Here is an 18,062-nt window from a genome sequence, read left to right on the forward strand (position 1 = left end):
CAGTATGATCCAAAGGATGAGTCACCTATCCTGTGACTTCCAAAGACTTTCTACAACAAAAACAAACTGTAAACATCTGGGCCCAACACTAGGTGGCCATCTATGCACAGTGTGTAATCTGCAGCTCATATGCCTCGAACATAAGAGTTCCACTGACTTTCTCACTTCATCAAATTGTATTATCTTGGGCAAATCATTCAAACCCCATGCTTCAGCTCCTCAATCTTCCAATAGGAAGTGCACTTAGCAGCAGGTATATATTAAATTAGCACACTACTTATCTCATCTACAGAGTACATGAACAAGTAGATAGCAATACAGGGTGTAACTGTTCACGCCGTTTTTTTGGACTTCATGCCCTGAGCAGGTGTAATTCATTTTTCGTGTCCATGATGTACATTGATGTTTTTATGACCAACATCTGATCGATTTTAGCAGTGATAGTGTGGCATGCAAGTGGTATGGTAGTTTGCCAGAGTCACCCAAGGGACCACAAGAGCAGTCACCGTTTCATGGGGACATCTTAAAATCCTCTGATGCAGCTGTCAATGACAGGAAGCCCCATTCTCCATGAACCATGATGACACTGCTCTAGACTACATTGGCTTGTTTGCTATTAGTTTCTAATCTGTGGCAGTTCTGAGGATGCCATGAGCAGCTATTATATTGAGGTCAAGTAATACTAGTTCCATGTTACATAGAGTAAATAAAAAAAAACTCAAATGTGTATATTCAGCCAGTTCAAGAACTGTTAAGCTGTCACCTCATTTCCCTCACATATGACCAGGACGTCACAATTGTATCTCCCCCAAAGTGATATATGTTTTAGGTAGGGATTCAGAGGGCTCAGGACCCTGTGCATTTCCAAATGGTGGACGTACAACCCGGCACTGCTCGCCACAAAGGTAATACCAATGCTGGTCCTGTGCTTCTGGACCAGCATTTGAACAAGAAGCAATTGTTGGTTAGGGCCCTCTTGCAGCACTCCATAACTACATATATGGGTGTTTAGTACTCCCAATCCACTTCAGAGGACAGCCTCAATTATGTTGACAGTTTCTGGGCAGGGAGACTTCTATAAAGACTCTCAATGACGCGACCCAAAAGGAAATGGGTGTCTGGGTCGAAAACTTTGTTGATTAGGAGACATAACACATCTTTGGTGTCTTTAAGGTACGTACTAGTATTCTGGACTTTGTCAAAGTTTCGAACATTTTAACTATCCCTGAAACAACTTGTCGCCTGGTTTTCCAGGTTCTTTTGGATCTTTGGAACGGTGTAGAAGTAAAGTGTTGTGGGGGGTTTGTTGGTTAGGAAATCACACTCTTTTTGTGATATCCATTCTCTGGCCAGGGCTTGTTTGCTCATGCCGTAGATTCTTGTTCTAAGAAATCCATTGAATCTGTTGGTAAACGCTCATAGTTCACCTCATCCAGGACAAGCCGGAGACATTCTTTACACTATGCCTCTATTAATTGAGTAACAATGGTTTCCTGCATGTCTGCTGGTTTGATCACTATGCTTTTGTCACTGGCCAGCTCTTTTAATGGCTGACTTCTCTTCCCTGGTTGTGTTGTAAAAAGTCTTTAGAAGGCTAGGATTGATTTCTCCTATATCCTTCATAACTGCCTTTTTAAAAGCAAGTATTTCTATGAGGACTGCCCTAGAGAGTGGGGTAAAGGTGGACTTTATTTAAAGTCTCGTGTCACCCTATGTATAATTTTCTTGGCTATACCTTTTAAAAAAAAAAAAAAAAGGCCCAGACTTTGATCTTTCTGATAAACCGATTGACTTTGCAATTGAGTTTGAACTGGTCAAGGGTCGCCGTAGATACTAAACGGAGGCCTTTCTCCAACTCCAGCATTTGTGTGTTTGAGATTCTCTTGTAGGTGTGGTTACCAACTAGGCTGGTCGATTGCTTAGGCCAGGTAGTGCCTCCGTCATACTCCTGGTTGTCATATCCATTTGTTCCCTTGTGTGTGTGTGAGGGCATTAGACTGGATTCCTCCTCTTTTCCCTTGTCTCTTGCACAGACTTGGCTTGTCAAAAAAGCCTTCATTGATTGAGTTGGTATGATGGGTAAGGGCCACTAGGCTGATCACTTTGTTCAAAATAGGGTGGATGCATCGGAGGTGGTGGTAGTGGGCGATAGTAATATTCCATTGGTGTACTGTTGTAGGCCCCCCGCCCACCATGTCAGTATCCAAACCATGTTCTCTCTGTTTTGCCCATTTCCCATTGGTAGTCTCCACTGTTGTCTGAACTGGAGTCAGAACTATAGGATCTAGTTTCCACTGAGTCATTATCGGTGTTGTAGTCTGAATTCCTTCCAGAGCGTCTCTCATGTATAGGTACACAGACTTAAGTGTAAATTTGTTGGTATCTTACTTGAGTTTTTCGAATTCTGTTGGTGTGGCCTCAAACACATTCATAGTCTGGTTTAATTACTCTCGTTTTTTCTTCAGACTAGCGATTGACTGATCGGACTTCAAATGGAACTCTATGATATGAATCTCTGTACTGAGTATCTATGATAGGTAGACTGCTGTTACCTTAATGGGGATCAGCCAGTCGCATGTGCAATGAACCAAGATTAAAGACCAATCCTTTTTAAAGGTTTTGTCATGTTAAAAGATAAATGGTTCATTTAATACAATGAGGCTTTGTGGTGCTGCATTCTCTCTCAGGTACTCAGATATCACAATTCCATGGATCCTGGTTTTGATCAGTCTTTTTTAGAGTGGTATGTTCATCCCAATCCTTAATGTCTATACCAATGTCTGTATTGCTGGTCCCTTCAAAAGGGAACGTGGATGCGAAGATCCTCTCTACTTCCTCAACCAAGAAAGTTAGAGCCATAATTACATCCATTCTCTAGAAAAAGTGTTAAGTGCTCTGTATCCATCTAGGACTGAAAAAAGCGCTATTTGCGACTTCAATTGGATTACTCCCACTGCTCTGTACTGTCTAAAATAAAAATAAAAGATAAAACAACCTTCCAGCCCAGGGGAGGGCTTTTAAAAATACAGTGCCCTATATTGACAGAATGAGGTGGTCTGTGTGTGCAGCTCATCAGCGCTCTTTCTTCCATATTAGCAGCACTCACCTCTGGACTGCTTTCACAGTGACTGCACAGGCTTAAATCTGATGAATCTATTCCTTTTGTAGGCTTACAGAAATGTCCGGCTTCATTATCTCTTTTTGTTGTTGCAGTAACGATTAGTGCAAACTCGATCCAAAGGTATTGGGGGGCTTTACAAGAGTACCAGTTACATTTTACAAGGTCAAAATAATTTTTTCAAGCATGGGAAGAATACATGATTTACCCAGAATCACAAGATGTTGAGCAGAGGCTAGGACACAAACTAGGTTGCCCAGTTCCAGAGTCAGAAGCTCTGGCCCTTGGACCACATCTCTTTCCCATGAACGTATTTTCCCCTGGACTCTGTTTGCTTTCTATTGCCAGAATGCATGTGAATCCTACATGGCGGCTGAAGTAAGAGATAATGTTGTATTCAACATCCTTTTAACCATACACACCAAAATGACACTCGGATGCCTGATGGAAAGTGAAGCTCTTTACACCACCTCAGTGTTATGAAAAGCTATGATACATTTCTTTAAATAGATTCACAAATCAAACAACGCTGATAAACCAAACCAGATTTGTCAGTTCATTCACTCTATACAAAGTCTCTGCTGTTTCCTCATATCTGTAGCTACTTTCCAAAGGATTCAATAATCTGAAAATGTGTAAAGCAAGTGTCTTCACCTATATTTTAACAATAAACACTACCTAAATACTGTAACATTAACTCCAATAGTAACTGCTGGTACTGATGTTTTGTTGACTAATGCTCCCTTTCTCAGTATTTTAAAAATGCCAGTTTAGCAAGGTAAAAGTCTAAACACATTTTACATTTGGTCTTGGAACATTGCTGGTCTAGCAAGAACATGTCCTGACTCAATGTGGTACAAGTATTTTAAAAACACCCACCCACATAAACGCAAAAGGTGTACCCAGTTTATTTCCAGGGCTTTATATGTATAGGTGTACCAGGGTTATCATCACATAGAGGGAAGACCACTGGGGCAAATTAATAGGGCAAAACATGACCTTAAAATTGCTGCATAAAGGTTGTTCATGAACATTCCAGGGATATACAGCATATTTTATTTCACTCTAGATCAAAGTTATCACATTTTATTACCTTCAACAGATGTGGTCCACTGAACAGAATAAGAGATCACATGCCAGATTGCTAGTGCATAATACAGTGTTAGACTATGATAATTATACAATACATTCCAGCTGTCTTAATTGTAGCAGATTTCAATACTAACATTGAATCCTTGCTTGGCTTCTTAGAGTTTGACTGAGGAAGAAAATGAAGTTTGCAACATTCTCACAATGTATCAGCCACCTGTTAAACCCTCGAAAAAAGTTATCTAGCAGTTAGCCTTACTGACCCAAGAACGTGGTTTGAAAGGCTGAACAGTAGGACAACATCTGACATTCCACCAAAGCCAACATTTGACTCTTGTAGATATAGCAATTGCACTGACTACATTTTCATAGACAAATTGATTCTTACCTTTTGGGTGGCATGTTAGTTGATCCCTAAGGATGAAAGTGACCATGATCCACTTAATCTGTCCACGAAGCTCGAGTACAATATTCTAACCAACAAACATGTATAAATATGGAACAGCTGCAGCCTCCAGAATTCTGGTAGCAAATAATAGAAGCCTAAAGTTGAGCAGTTTTGTGGATGGTAATGGTCACCCTAAATCGTACAACACCGTACGACCAGTTCTAAAAATATTTTACCAGGACATTCAAGATTTGAAGACTTATACTAAATTACATGCGGGAATGGTGAAAGTAATTTGTCTTTTTTTAACTAACCCCATTTGCTTGAAGCTTAGGGGTCCACATAGTTGGCAACAATAAGAGTGTAAAAAGGGCTAAACAAAAACCTTTCTATACCATTAAAAACTGTTGCAGAGCGGAGAGCTTGCTAACAAATAGAGCATACAAGAACATTATAAAGAGCCAAAGAGGACAGAGTACAGCACACAAGTTCAGAATAGATTAATCTAAAACGGAGGACGCTCACACAGGGCCAAAGAGATAACAGATTTTATTAAAGTACACATTGGGAAAGACCAATGATTTTAACTGTTTTGCGACCTCTATACTGGAAGTAATATTATATAGGAGAGGAAGGCCTGGGAATGCTAGGTTTTCTATGTATCCCTCTGCCCATTTATGTCATAAACGCAGGAAACTGGTTAATGATTATGTATAGTATTGACGTGGTGTGCTGTACACTTTATCTTGTTGCCCTACTCTACTCTGTAGCGCACTGTGGCTGTCTAGTGGGCCTGGACCTACTTGGTATCTCTTGGTTGTTTGATTCAGCAGTAAGGGCCTGTATTTATACACTGCTGGTTACAGTAAATATTTCAGGTGGTGTAGGGAAACACCCCTGAGTTATGGCTTCTGCAAGCGATCTATGTGGAAACTTGTGTCCTTCTGTAACAAAACTGGTTCGATGTAAAGCGCTCTGATACCTGATCTCTCGGGTCTAGTTTGCGCTATATGAAACTCTAAAAAACAAATTAACCTCAGGGGTTGGAAATTAGGAAGAATTAAACTCACCCTATACCTTTACTTTGAACTCTTTGCTTTGGAAAAGTAAGGCAGTAAGCATGCAGAAAAGCAGGCAGGCCCTTGACCTAGACAGTCCCCCAGACGATTTTTTTTTTTAAATCAGAGTACATTAATTGAGCCCTTTGACTGTTCGGGCTAATGCGGTTGTCCAGTGTGGCTTGTTACGGTCTACATGGGTTGGGGACGAAATAGTCCATATTCACAAAAAGGATGCAAGAACAAATCATTCAATTAAAAGCATGACTGTCTAATTGCTAAGATGCAAAAATATAGTACAACCTTTGGGGGTAGGATATTTAATCTCGGCCCCCTGATATACCTCTGTAAAAGAATTGTTGTCCAGAGATTTTAATTTTTGATTTGTGTTTTTGGATCACTAGAGAAGTAATTTAGCTTGGGTAGACATCGCGGATCCTGGCTGAATTTTTCTGGACAATATTTCTACAAATGGCTGATGTGTTTCAGTGATGACGTAGCGTTGAAGCAGGAGATCCATATACTTTATTTTGGAGTCAAAGCATAGATTTTGGGGGTCAAGTAGTCTTATGAAGATAGAAAATAATTACTCAGAGCAACCCTTCCACCATTTACCAAAAGGGCAGCTGTAATAGAGGAAGAAGAGACCTATAGAAGTGAAACAAATAATGGTTTTTAATCCATTTATGTATACACCAATGTTTATGATCGGAATATAAAAAAGATAATGTTTATCACTCCTGTTTAAGACACTTTCATAGTTCACTTTATTTGTTTAGGCAATCATTCATGGTACATTTGCAGAATGTTGAACATTTGAGAAGAGCATTTCGACAGACACCTTTTTGTAGCACAGGTTTTGAAAGAACATGTACATGTAAGTTCTGTGGGTAAAGGCTTTAGACATTTTGTAGGTTTCAGCACCACTTCAATAACTTCCCAACAAAAATCAAATGGACCTCTCTCTACATTTGCATGATCCAAAACATTTACACATCTTCTGATCAAGTAGAACTCTTTTAATGTGTCCACACACAGAATATGATGTTGGTGGAAGGTCACTTAGCAGGACTGATCTATAGAACTCACTGTATCGAAGATGGTCAAATGTGTGACAGTCAAAACTCGTTTTCTACACAAGCACAAAGTATTTTTCTACGTCTTCAAAATCACAATCTTCTCCTGTCTCAGCAAATCCTTTAAAAAACTTCACAGGTTTAGCAGTTAAAGCTCCAAGCTTTGTTCCAATTTTGCTCATAGTGTCATCACCCAAAGAATATACATCTTAATAACACTGGGCATTTCTGGGTCAAGTTTCTTGTACAAAATATGAAGCTGGATTAAGTGTCTTTTCTCACCTGTTCCATAACGTATCCATAACTCTGACAATCCTTGACTTATGAACATTGCAAAAAATCTAAGTAGCACAAAATAATAAATCTGTGTCATTTGACAGAACAACGACTTGATTGGAACCATTTAGAACAGCCCACTCAACATGCAGCACAACATGAAGGCAGGCTTCCTCTAGTTTGCTGTTAGGTTCTTGAACAATATGGCCAGTACCTTTTTAATCTATCCCTGCAGTTACCAACTCCTTATTGACAATCATTCCACTTGCGATAATTGGAAATTCAGTGTTCACTGAAGCATCAGTAATGTTATGGCATGTTAACATCTCCAAGTTCATCTTGTTTGATGTAAATTACCAGAATGTATCAAGTTGCACAGGTATAGGCATGGAATTTTTGATGCAGGAAAGGTCTATTGTTCCACCTTTAGACATTCATCGGAGTCTCTCACATTCTTAGACAAATAGTTCAAGGGAACGGTCAAAGACAAAGTGCAGTTCTTGCAAGGTCACACTGAACTGTAGAACAGTCTGACAGAAGTCTCAGAAATTTTGCATAGAAGAAATCAAGAACCATTTGCTATTGTGACATATAGTCCACAACAATAGCTGTTTTCAAGGAGGACACTTTTTTTAATTTAAATTCTTCAGGTGAAAGGTTTTTTCGAGCTCTTGTACCAGTTTGTGTTGCACTGGTTTGGTTGCAGCATCTCCATCAAAAATGTGTTTGTTGGTTAGAAGATCATGGAACAGAATATCCTTGATAAATTCTCCTCCTTTTTTTTGCGTCATCCATCTTTGTGCTGGCAAAAGTATTTTTTTTGTAAACTCTTTTAGTGGCTGGTTGGACGAAACAATTACTATGGCAATTAAAGCGTGAAAATGTAGCTTTAGTGGTTATGTCAAACAGCTTTTATTCTTCCAATACTAATCTCTCCCGCTTCATTTTTGCGTATAGTTTCGAGCCATGTTCCAGGACATCCAGTAGACGTATCTTTATATCGTTATCCACATATTGTTTAGTTACTAAGTTGTGTAGTCGCACAGGCTCAGTCATTTCAAAGGGAGCTTCTTGCTGCTGCATGAAATGAAGAATGCTGTGAACATGTTTATTAAAACTTTCCCCTCAGGTTCGTGGTGAGGAACAGTTTCCTGATGGTCCATTAATTTAGAATTGGTCATCTCTCTGAAAACGTTGCAAATAGAAAGGACTTCATGGTAATGGTAAACTAACTGCCTTTGAGCAACACATTCAATTTTACTTGTCTGACCAACAATTCCCTTGGAGCTTTTCTCTGGATCGTCTGTACCAGTATCATATCTGGAGCCACAGCATTGAACCTTCCCTTTGTCTTTTACCACAAAACGTCTTGGGATGATTTTTCTGTAGAGATATGGATTTTCCACCTATTGGCCTTTTCACTCTTTCCAAATACCAGGACCCATATCTCCAGTAGTTTATGCAATCGAATTAGCGAAACACAGTAATCAAGAACTCCACAGACTTCACGTGCAGGTACCAATCACCTTCCCAATCAGCAATTATCAAATTTTTCACTAAAGCTATCATGTGTAAAACATTTTCCCAGTACTTGCAAAGTACTGATTTTTCTTCAAATTCTTTGGCAAACTCTACAAACTTAGTTTTCTGATTTTGAACTGAACGTATTGAACATTGTCTGGCTTTGCATTATGTCTTTTGAATGAAGTGCACCCTGTGCCTTGTTCACTTCTGATACAAGACATGCAAAAAAAAATTTGTCATTCTGGTTCCAGAAACCATTTCAACGCAATGTTTCTATATGCTCAGATATGAGGATTATAACTTGTAACAAGCGAACAGGAGTTCTGCCCAATACTGTCTGGACATTTTTACTTTCAAAGATTTCAGCCTCATTAAGTGCATTGTTTATGCCACATCCACGGAGATAACTTCCTGCACACTGCAACGTTTGTCATGTGGAAACCGCCCATCACTGAATTAAGATCATCAAATTCTACTAGACTGCTTATTATGTCAGCTACAATGCAAAAAATAGCTTTATTGCAGAAAATCGGAAGGATAGGCTGGACTTTTAAGCACGTACATTCTGGAAATTTTTCTTTTTAGAGCGGTGTATACTGTTGTGTTCTTTGTGACTTTAGATGGTATTACTGGTAAACAAAACCAACCTTCTTCACTGGGACGGTATTCTGGGAGATCAGAGCATGAATTTCAGTCCACAGAGGAACTGGCTCTTCATCCTTCAGTCCACACCAAATAAGCAATATGATAAATTAAGTTAAATCAGCTTTGCAGACCGCAATACCAGGTAGAAGATGATCCAGGCCCTCAGCCACTTTGATACTTACTGGTAGACTAGGATGTGTTGACTGCTTGTAGTGATTTCGTATACGATGACAAGGCTGTTGGGTTATAGATTTGCAGCTTGGTTTGTGCCTACAGCTGGCACAGCATATTTTCCCGCAGATACTTCATTGGTATAGTCTTGAAAAAGCACTTTGGCAGTATGATGTGTGCTGGATGTTCCAGACAAAGAGCTGTTGTCGAAAACAAAATTATCAAGAGCAGAAGTATTACATCCTTTTCTAATGAAGTGGCTTGGAAGTGGTGTGCTTCTCGGATTGACAAGATTTCACAGCATGAGCTGCTAACGAGTTCCTGCTCCGTACTATGCCATTATTAGTGATTAGAGCTCTTCTATTGTACTTGCCATAAGTTGTGTGGGCAGTCATCATGTGTAGCGGAGTTTTGATTTTGCCGTGATGCAGTTCATAAAACAGGATTTAGAAAAGACAGTATATTTCTACAGCATAAGCCTGTCTTCTACTTCTTCACTTATATCTTCAAACCCATCATCAATGTTGCCAGCTTCTGTTCCGAACTCAAGAACTTTAGTTGTAACAGCTTTGCTTTGCTGATATTAAATAACGATGTAAAAAAATTTAAGACAGAAGGCATTCTTGTTGAATCCTAGGATTTGCAGAGCTCGGGGCATCACAAAATGTGTCAAGTCAAAAATCGAAATCTTTTAGGGAGTTTCTTAAAATGGTTCCTGCAATTTTATTGCATCCTGTGACCTTATTTTGGCAGCAAGAAAACAAATTTTACATTCTCACCAGAAAAATATTAAATTAAATTATTATGGATCAATACAGTTTCATCAATGTTGACCATTATTTCTCTGATCTCACTGAGTGTGAACTAGTATCCAGCACTTAAGAGTGGCTTTAAAACTTCATTTACTTTCTCAAAGAGTGCAAACTTAACTGAAGGCTGGCTGTTAAATTGCTGCTGGGAGCTCATTGTACGTTCAGATTTTCGAATGTATGCAATCGTGCAGTTCGGGTGAGCAAACAAATTCGCTGCAAATACATTCATAGTGCTGTTTAGATTAGCTACTCGGCTAAAAACATCCTCTTGGAAGAAACTAAATGCAGACATGCTTGCCCTTTGAGACTCATACTTTTTACTTTGTTCTTTTATCAATCCCTTTGGCCCTTGCTCTGGCTAAACCACAGATCACACATTGAAGAGCCTCTGCTTTTTGATCAATTGTTGGAGGTGGACAAGGGGTAGCCATCAATCTTTTAAGTGGATGGGCACTGGATTTGTTGGTTGTTGCTTTATTAGAAGGCTCCGATTCTTTTTGTGATTCACTGGTTTCTGCTTTTTTTTGTTTACACGTTTTTCCAGGTTTTTTTCCACTGTATATGACTTGTAGCACCTGTTACAGTAACATATTTGATCCTCTTCACCCATCAGTTTCATATCTTTTGTATTTCTGTAGCATCTCAATCTCTCTTTTGTCCAGCCGCAGTTGATATTAGCTTTTCTTTGGGATTAGTTTGGCATATGATACATTTTTCTTTCAAGAAGTCCTCAGATTTTGTAGTTAGCAACACTCTGTCAGGAGGCACAGATCCTCTGCTTATGTTTACGAATTTGAATCAACTAAAAACCTGAAACAAAAACAATATTAACATAAATTATCAATAGGGTGGCTAAAATACATCATTATAGCACCGCAATTTTGGAAAATGGCAGAAGGGTTGTTTTGGAGAGTTATTTTCTGTCTCTATAAGACTACGATACAAGAAAACCATGTTTTGACACCAAAATAACATAAATGGGTCTCATGGTTCTTGAAATATTACATCACCACTTCAACACATCCATTTTCAGAAAGATTTGGCCCAGATTGTCAATGTCTATCCAAGCTAAATTACTTCTCGAATGATACAAAAGCACAAATCAAAAACAAAAATCTTTGGACAACATTTTTTTTTAAGGAGATCTATCAAGGGGCCAGGACTAATTGACCTGCACTGAAGAATTGGTCACCACTAATAATATTCTCACAATGTCAGGCAGTATTCCCCAAGCATTCAGGTGTCACCTGTTAGAGGGGAATTAGGTTGAATTAATACTAGAATGTCTAAGTTGTTTTTCTTGATCTTAAATCGGCCTTTGACAGCATGCCAAGTAAATGCTGTGGGAAGTTTTACACTCGGTTGGGATTTTGATAGAACTATTAAATATCTTAATTCGCCCAAGTAAAGACAAGCCCGCTACAGTTATAGAGGACACAAAGGGAGAAACAACAACGCCTTTTCCAGTGCAGCCAGGGGTCTGCCAGGGATGTGAGCTCATCCAGACTTTATTAACCCCGTTTATGAACAATGTGGTCGACTGGCTGAATAACTGCATTAGTGATGTTTCATCCCCAGAAGAACGCAGGATCACCACCTTTCTTTTTTCCTGATGAAACACTATTAGTTTCCCATAACCTGTATGTATGCAGAACCTGGTACCAGAACTACACTTCTAAATATGGGTCAATTATTAAACAATCTAAAACTGAAAGTATTCCTTCTAACCGGCATGTCATTCTGTGGTAAATTAATATTGAATAATACAAGTATAGAAAATATGTCAAACGTGGATTACTTTGATCACAGATTTACTTCCAATAGGGAGAGCATTCTTATCCTTCTCCAGATTTTGGGGACTGTAGTAAGATTTTCAAAAATGGCAAGTAGTTGAGCAATATTACCAGCTTTTACTGTATGTAGGGTTCAGGCCTTATTGCCCCACCGTAGGGTCGACAAATATAGATGTATGGTCACTTTTATATACTATCCATCACTGAGAATACATTTTGGAAAGCTTTTGAAAGGCCTCTGACAAAGTATGCCCAATGTGCCCACTGATGATGAATTAGGACTAACATTTAAATCTGAGAAGGCAAATGTCCTTTAGGACGAAGCCGGTATCACGTTGTGCCTTCACAGCGCCGTCGCTACAACGAATTGCTTTTGGGGGGGCGCAATGATGGAGTGATGCTGGAATTAAAGTCCTACTCCTTCCCTACTGTTGCGCAGACTGGAGTTGGTATAGTATATTAAATTATTACAATATCCAGCGTCCCCTAAGGTAAGTGATTAAAACATCTTGCATGCAGAACAAATGCGCGCTAAAGATGCATTCGTTCAAATGACAGAGTTCCAAAGGCATGCGTGAAAAACGCATGCAGAACTCAGTCATACATTCTATTGAGAAATCTATCAAAACACTAAAAGCCTTAGAAAAGTCACAGCGAGATCAATCAATCATGTTAAACCTGAAAATTACTATTTATTTCAGAGATAAAAACATATAATCCATTCCAGAACCGTGAAATTAGTAGCTCACATGCTTCACTGATTCATGAAACCACAAGTATCACATGTAGGCTCTGGCAAACACCTCCCAGTATGTGTTCAGCGAAAGATACAAAAAAGATTTGGGGAACAAAATCAAAACAAATTAAGGGAAGCTCTCCTGCATCGAAAAGTCCGCCAAATCATCTTAGAAGTATGGTTAATTATTAATTATAAAATGTAATATAACTTAACTATAAAGCTCACAGCTGTCCGATAATGGGCATCCTTGCGCTGACAAAACAAAAAGAGGACAAGTGAGGGTTAACACTGTTTGGGTGAAAAGGTAAGTCTTCAGCTGTTTCCTAAAGTTAAGTAAATTATATTCTGATCCTAAATGGATTGGAAGGTTGTTCCAAAGTTTGGAGACCAAATGGCCGAACAAACGGCCTCACCTCTTGCTCTCCTTATTCTATGGATGGTAAATTGAAAGAGGTTATTAGATGTTAGATCTCTGGGGGCAATATAAGGAGTGACATATTTTTTAAGGATATGTGGACCAGTGGAGTACTTTATCTTGAGGGTGATAGATCGGGCCTTAAATTTTATTATCTCATTTATTTGTAGTTTGTGAAGTTTCAGCAAGGCAGAATAGGCAGACTGTGTTTTGTACAAGCCCATCAGTACTCCAGTTGCGGTGTTCGGGCAATCTGCAGCTTTCTGAAAACATCTGCAGTGCAGCCCAGATACAGTGAATTGCCGTAGTCAAGATATTGGACTACTGTTCTACGACATTCCTGCAAAAGCCATATGAGTGTTTTTCGAAGAACCTTTAGATGGTCAAAGCAAGTGACAGCAACCTTCTTTGCTTGACGGCCCATCGTCAGGCCTTTATCTAAGATAAATCAGGGACTCTTTACTTCAGGTTTAGGAGTGGGCGTACGGGAGCCAGAGGAATCGGTCCCAGAATGCTGGATTATTTCCATTTACCTTGAGCCAGATGAAAGCCATCCAGTTAGTCACCTGATTCAGGCGGATGGTCAGCCTGTCAAAGGTTAAAGTAGTATTGGGTGACAGCGAGACAATCGGAGTGTAATCCTGCAGCACTCCATACATTCAATACAAATTCCTCTGTAAGGTCTATTAAGCAGAAAAACCGAATAAAGGACACACATTACAAAGTTTAGCCTGTTGGATAATATGGAAAAAGACACTCGGAATGTGTTAAATGGAGAAATATGGGCAAATTTCCTGGAAACTGTGTGTGGCATGGGGGTGGAATCAGACCCCCATACTGGTTGGTGAAGAAACATGACAAAAAGAGTAACAGTAAGAAAATACTATTGTCAATAATGTGATTGGAGAAATGCTGCGAAAAACGAATACTACATTACAAGCCAATGCCTATAAGGATTGTTAAATGTCCTGTCCCTGAGTATCAGTCCTGAGCCGTAGGTGATGAGAGTCCATTTAACAACGGTTTAGCCCAAGGCAGAAGGGCTACTACTGACAATACTACTGTAATGTATGGCTTCTATTTGAAGGCTTTAGTGTGAATACCAGATTCTAAATGTGCTTAGTAACTGGTATGACCTACCAGTCGGAGCCAAAATGTCACACCCCGCTGTTGCTACTTCATAAAGTAATTCCAAGAAGCTGTGATTGGCCTTTGAGAGGCTGTCAGTGCAACACACACTTTCTGCTCCGATGGAGAGCAGAGTGCACCTATTCAGGTGGGGAGGAGCAGGGAAGGCACAAAGGGTGGTGGGGATTTTGTCACCACATTTGGGATTGGGGGACGAGTATGTTATGCATTGCTTTCCTATGATTTACATGTCCCTGTGTAGCAACTGAAAGTATAGGAAGGCCATTTGAGGCCTATACACTAAATAAAATAAGAGACGGATAGAAAATTAGTAACAGGTAAGTTTATCATCTCGGGATTTTGAGTGACATCACAGACAACTCAAGCTACGCTCTTGCAGTCTATTTGTTTTCACTCAAAAGCTCTTGGTAAAAAATATCCTCATTGTTCACTCTTATTAATTTTTAATACTATATGGAACATTCCACAGGGAGGGATGAATGTTCTCAATTACACCGCGAAAACAGAAGACAAATGATAAAGCAGAACGTTTGTTCCAGCCATCATTGGACCGTTAGTGCTCCACTGTCTTAAATACAACTTTCAACAATCCAATGTTCTAATAATGATTAAAATGGATTTGCAAGGTTAATACAGTTTAACACCCCAGTAATCTGCGAGGTCACGCACAAAGAACGCTAACTACTTGTAACAATGTTTCCAAGTCGAGATGCTAAAGTGAAATACAAATCCTTTTTTTTTTTAAAGTCAGTGGTCCATGCATTCGACTAGAAAGGCTCCTCATGGTTCTTCTACAAAGTGGCAAAATTATTATTTCAGTAGCTGTACAGATACTGCCTTCCTCAAATACTCTGAAAATAGCAAGATAAAAAATACTGAATATTCGGGGACCACTATTGCAACAGGTGTGCACACAAACAAGTCAGTGTTTCACTAAAGCCATTGGTGAAACACATTGATATCTAGCCAACCACACCTGTTCGTGCTCCACCAGTCATAACCACAAAATGCTCTCACGATCCATTCAAGCCTTATCCTAGGATACTACATTTGTATTGACCCTTATAAACTATTCCACCTGTATATCTCTTCAAGGAGAGGATGTGGCCTAATGGCTAGAGAGGTCGACCTCGAAGACTGGGTTAGAGTCTCGGTAGAGACGCTCAACATCCTGTGATTCTAGGCAAATCACCTAATCTCCCCATGCCTAAAAAAAGATGAACGTATCAGTCTGTAACGTAACTGGTGCTCATGAAAAGCACTCTGATACCTTAGGGTCAAGTTCACATTATAGAATACTCAGGAAAAAATACGTTGTTATTTTTTACCTGACTAAAAACAAGCTAAGCGGTTCTAATCAAAGGTTGCATAATTTTCTGAAATCAACATTTTTAGAGCTAAATCAAATTAAACATTATTTATATAGAGGGCTGCTACATAAATGTCCAAAGCCTCCAAGTGGCACATAACACAAGCATTGCAAATATCATTAAGGTTTATAATTTTGCACGGTTTTGGTTTTCCTCCAAAAATCTCCAAGTATTCGGAGTTTTAAAATAAGTCTACAACACGACTAGTAGAATGACCTTGATTCATAGGAGGAATGGAACTACATTCTTTAAGTCATGCCACTGCCTTTGTTCCAGGAAACAATACATCAATACATTATTCAAAGCCTATTTTAGCAGTCTCCCTCCTCTATTTCCATGCCCATACTTTCCCACCACCCCTCCAAAAATTCAACCCAAAAAAGGAATACATTATAGTGAAAAGCACCTTTCAGGAGAAAAGGTTTCTTCATCTTCTCCGCTCCACAAACGTTTTTTTCTTTTCCGCTCAAGGTCATGTCGTAGATCATTTGGGTCTTCGAGAACTTTCACAACCGTCTGGGTGAAACGAAGGGAAAAGTCACAGAACAAAATATTCCATAGGATCATGCACAACCAGTTACAGTCTACTTAAAAAAATGCATTGGCACACAAATGTGTTTGTATGGAAAAAAAAAAAGATTTTGTATTTATTGATGTCAGATGAATACAAACGTGATGAGCTGGTCAAGGACACCAATTCTCACACACATTAAGCATATGCATTAATCAATACTTAGAATGCAAGGTAAGGTGACAATGCACAGGATTAGTTAATATAATACATGGTATTATACATTTGGTACACCAACAAAGAATATACTGTGGTCTGTAACCTTGTTCAATTAGGCATTGGTCCACATGATCTACTCATTACAAACGCCTAGAACATCTTTCTGGAGGAACATGCCTGTCTTACACTAGAATGCATTTCACTCTATCCTAACGAAGATCAAGGTTCACGGTGATATTGTATACAAGAGTATTCCGAATGTAATAACTTGGCTGGAAATTAAGTAGGTAATTAGAAGACACTCCCAAAATCAGAAGTTGATACCAACTGCTGAGGAAACGGAAAAGCCATCAGCCACTGACAGAAACATTTGCCACAGGACGGAAACTAGTGCTTACAGTGGGGAAAAAGAAACTGTGGCAAAGAAAACACATTAAAAGTTTATAACGCTCCAACACTAAAAGACACTGTACCTTGTCCTAGAAGATGCAGTTAGAAGCACGGATGCGAGTGCATGCACTGTGTGCTCTTAACTCTACAAAGTTTAAAAGGAAAAATGGGGAAGCAGCTTAAAAGGAAATATTCAAATCTGCAGCAGAAAACTGCAAGAGGTCCCAAATGCAGTGTTTCCTAGCTATAATCACAGACATGTTTTTTTTATAACAGGACACAGAGGCAGGGATAATACATTTTCGTTGTTTACTTTATCTGCTTCAGAAAATATGAATCATGGAGAAATAGTAATTTCCCTTTTTAAGGGAAAGAAAGAAGAAAACAATCATGTAACAGGTGCTCTCCCCACCAGTTAGAGTGGAACATTGTTTACAAGAGTTCCGCACAATTGCGGTTCTTCCTTTTTCTTTGGTGCAGTTAACTGCACACATCAGATAATCTTCAAAGGCGCATTCATTCTATGCGCAGAGTCCGATGAATGATTCAGTGTCTGGTACCAGTCTGTTGTGTCACATACACCGCCTCCTCAATCACTCAGAGAATCCTCACATTCAGGGTCCAGAGGCTGAAACAAAACACAAAACAGGAAAATATTAAATGAGGGAAAGATTTTAGAGAAGGAATAATCCTCGCCTCCTCGTCTTTAATAAAATAAAGATTGCATGTTGGTATAGCTGAGGAAATCTACATTTTATGGCAAGACCAGGGGCTTCAGATTATGCAAACTCAGAGCAAGGCAATCCTAACAGGATGGAATGCTCAACAGTTTCAAAATAAGTCCCTAACCAAAAGCATCTTCAAGAACGTCTTCCAACCTTGGTCTTTCCAGGAAGGCCAGAGAACCCACAACCCACTAACTCAGCGGTCCAAAAACAGCTGCATCAATTCCGGTTTATTACCTAACCAACTAAACTCATCTTATTATCTAAGAGTATACATGGGAACCAGCTTGATGAAGTCTTCAAAATGAGGATATGAAGCGTTTTCAGTAGAACAGTCAAGATCCTGAATAACTCAAGAGACATAACCACACATTAGGATGATACAGAAAATCTGGATAAAAACAGAAGTCAAACGGGGGTTGGTCCAGATCCTCAAGATAACAGTCACTCTCTGAAGAGAAAACTCAGTTGGTGACACCCAAAACAATGACATCTGATGCTCTCCAGACCGAACTAAGACAGGCAAGAAAAGTTAATTTGGAGGAAAGTTTTTTGAGACAAAGATGATTCAGGTTAGGCTAAGGCAGGAAACAA

At 39.3% G+C, this 18,062-nt stretch overlaps 1 protein-coding gene across 6 annotated transcripts in view; it reads right to left on the bottom strand.

Annotated features, from left to right (window-relative positions):
- BCLAF3 (BCLAF1 and THRAP3 family member 3) overlaps nucleotides 1-18,062 on the bottom strand; it is a 703,357-nt gene that overhangs the window by 338,324 nt on the left and 346,971 nt on the right. For 2 of the 6 annotated variants that reach the window (XM_086934594.1, XM_086934593.1), the window contains exons 9-10: nucleotides 16,030-16,139; nucleotides 6,870-10,967 (exon numbers count right to left, since the gene is read on the bottom strand). In XM_086934594.1, coding sequence (XP_086790720.1) covers nucleotides 10,943-10,967; nucleotides 16,030-16,139 — 135 coding nt within the window. In that variant the 3' untranslated portion in view covers nucleotides 6,870-10,942. Of the gene's footprint in view, nucleotides 1-6,869; nucleotides 10,968-16,029; nucleotides 16,140-16,240; nucleotides 17,372-18,062 lie in introns of those variants that run through there. The other 4 variants (XM_086934591.1, XM_086934592.1, XM_086934597.1 and 1 more) reach the window with 2 other exon arrangements.

This window comes from Lissotriton vulgaris, chromosome 8, assembly GCF_964263255.1.
Source record: "Lissotriton vulgaris chromosome 8, aLisVul1.2, whole genome shotgun sequence".
Taxonomy (NCBI): Eukaryota; Metazoa; Chordata; class Amphibia; order Caudata; family Salamandridae; genus Lissotriton; species Lissotriton vulgaris.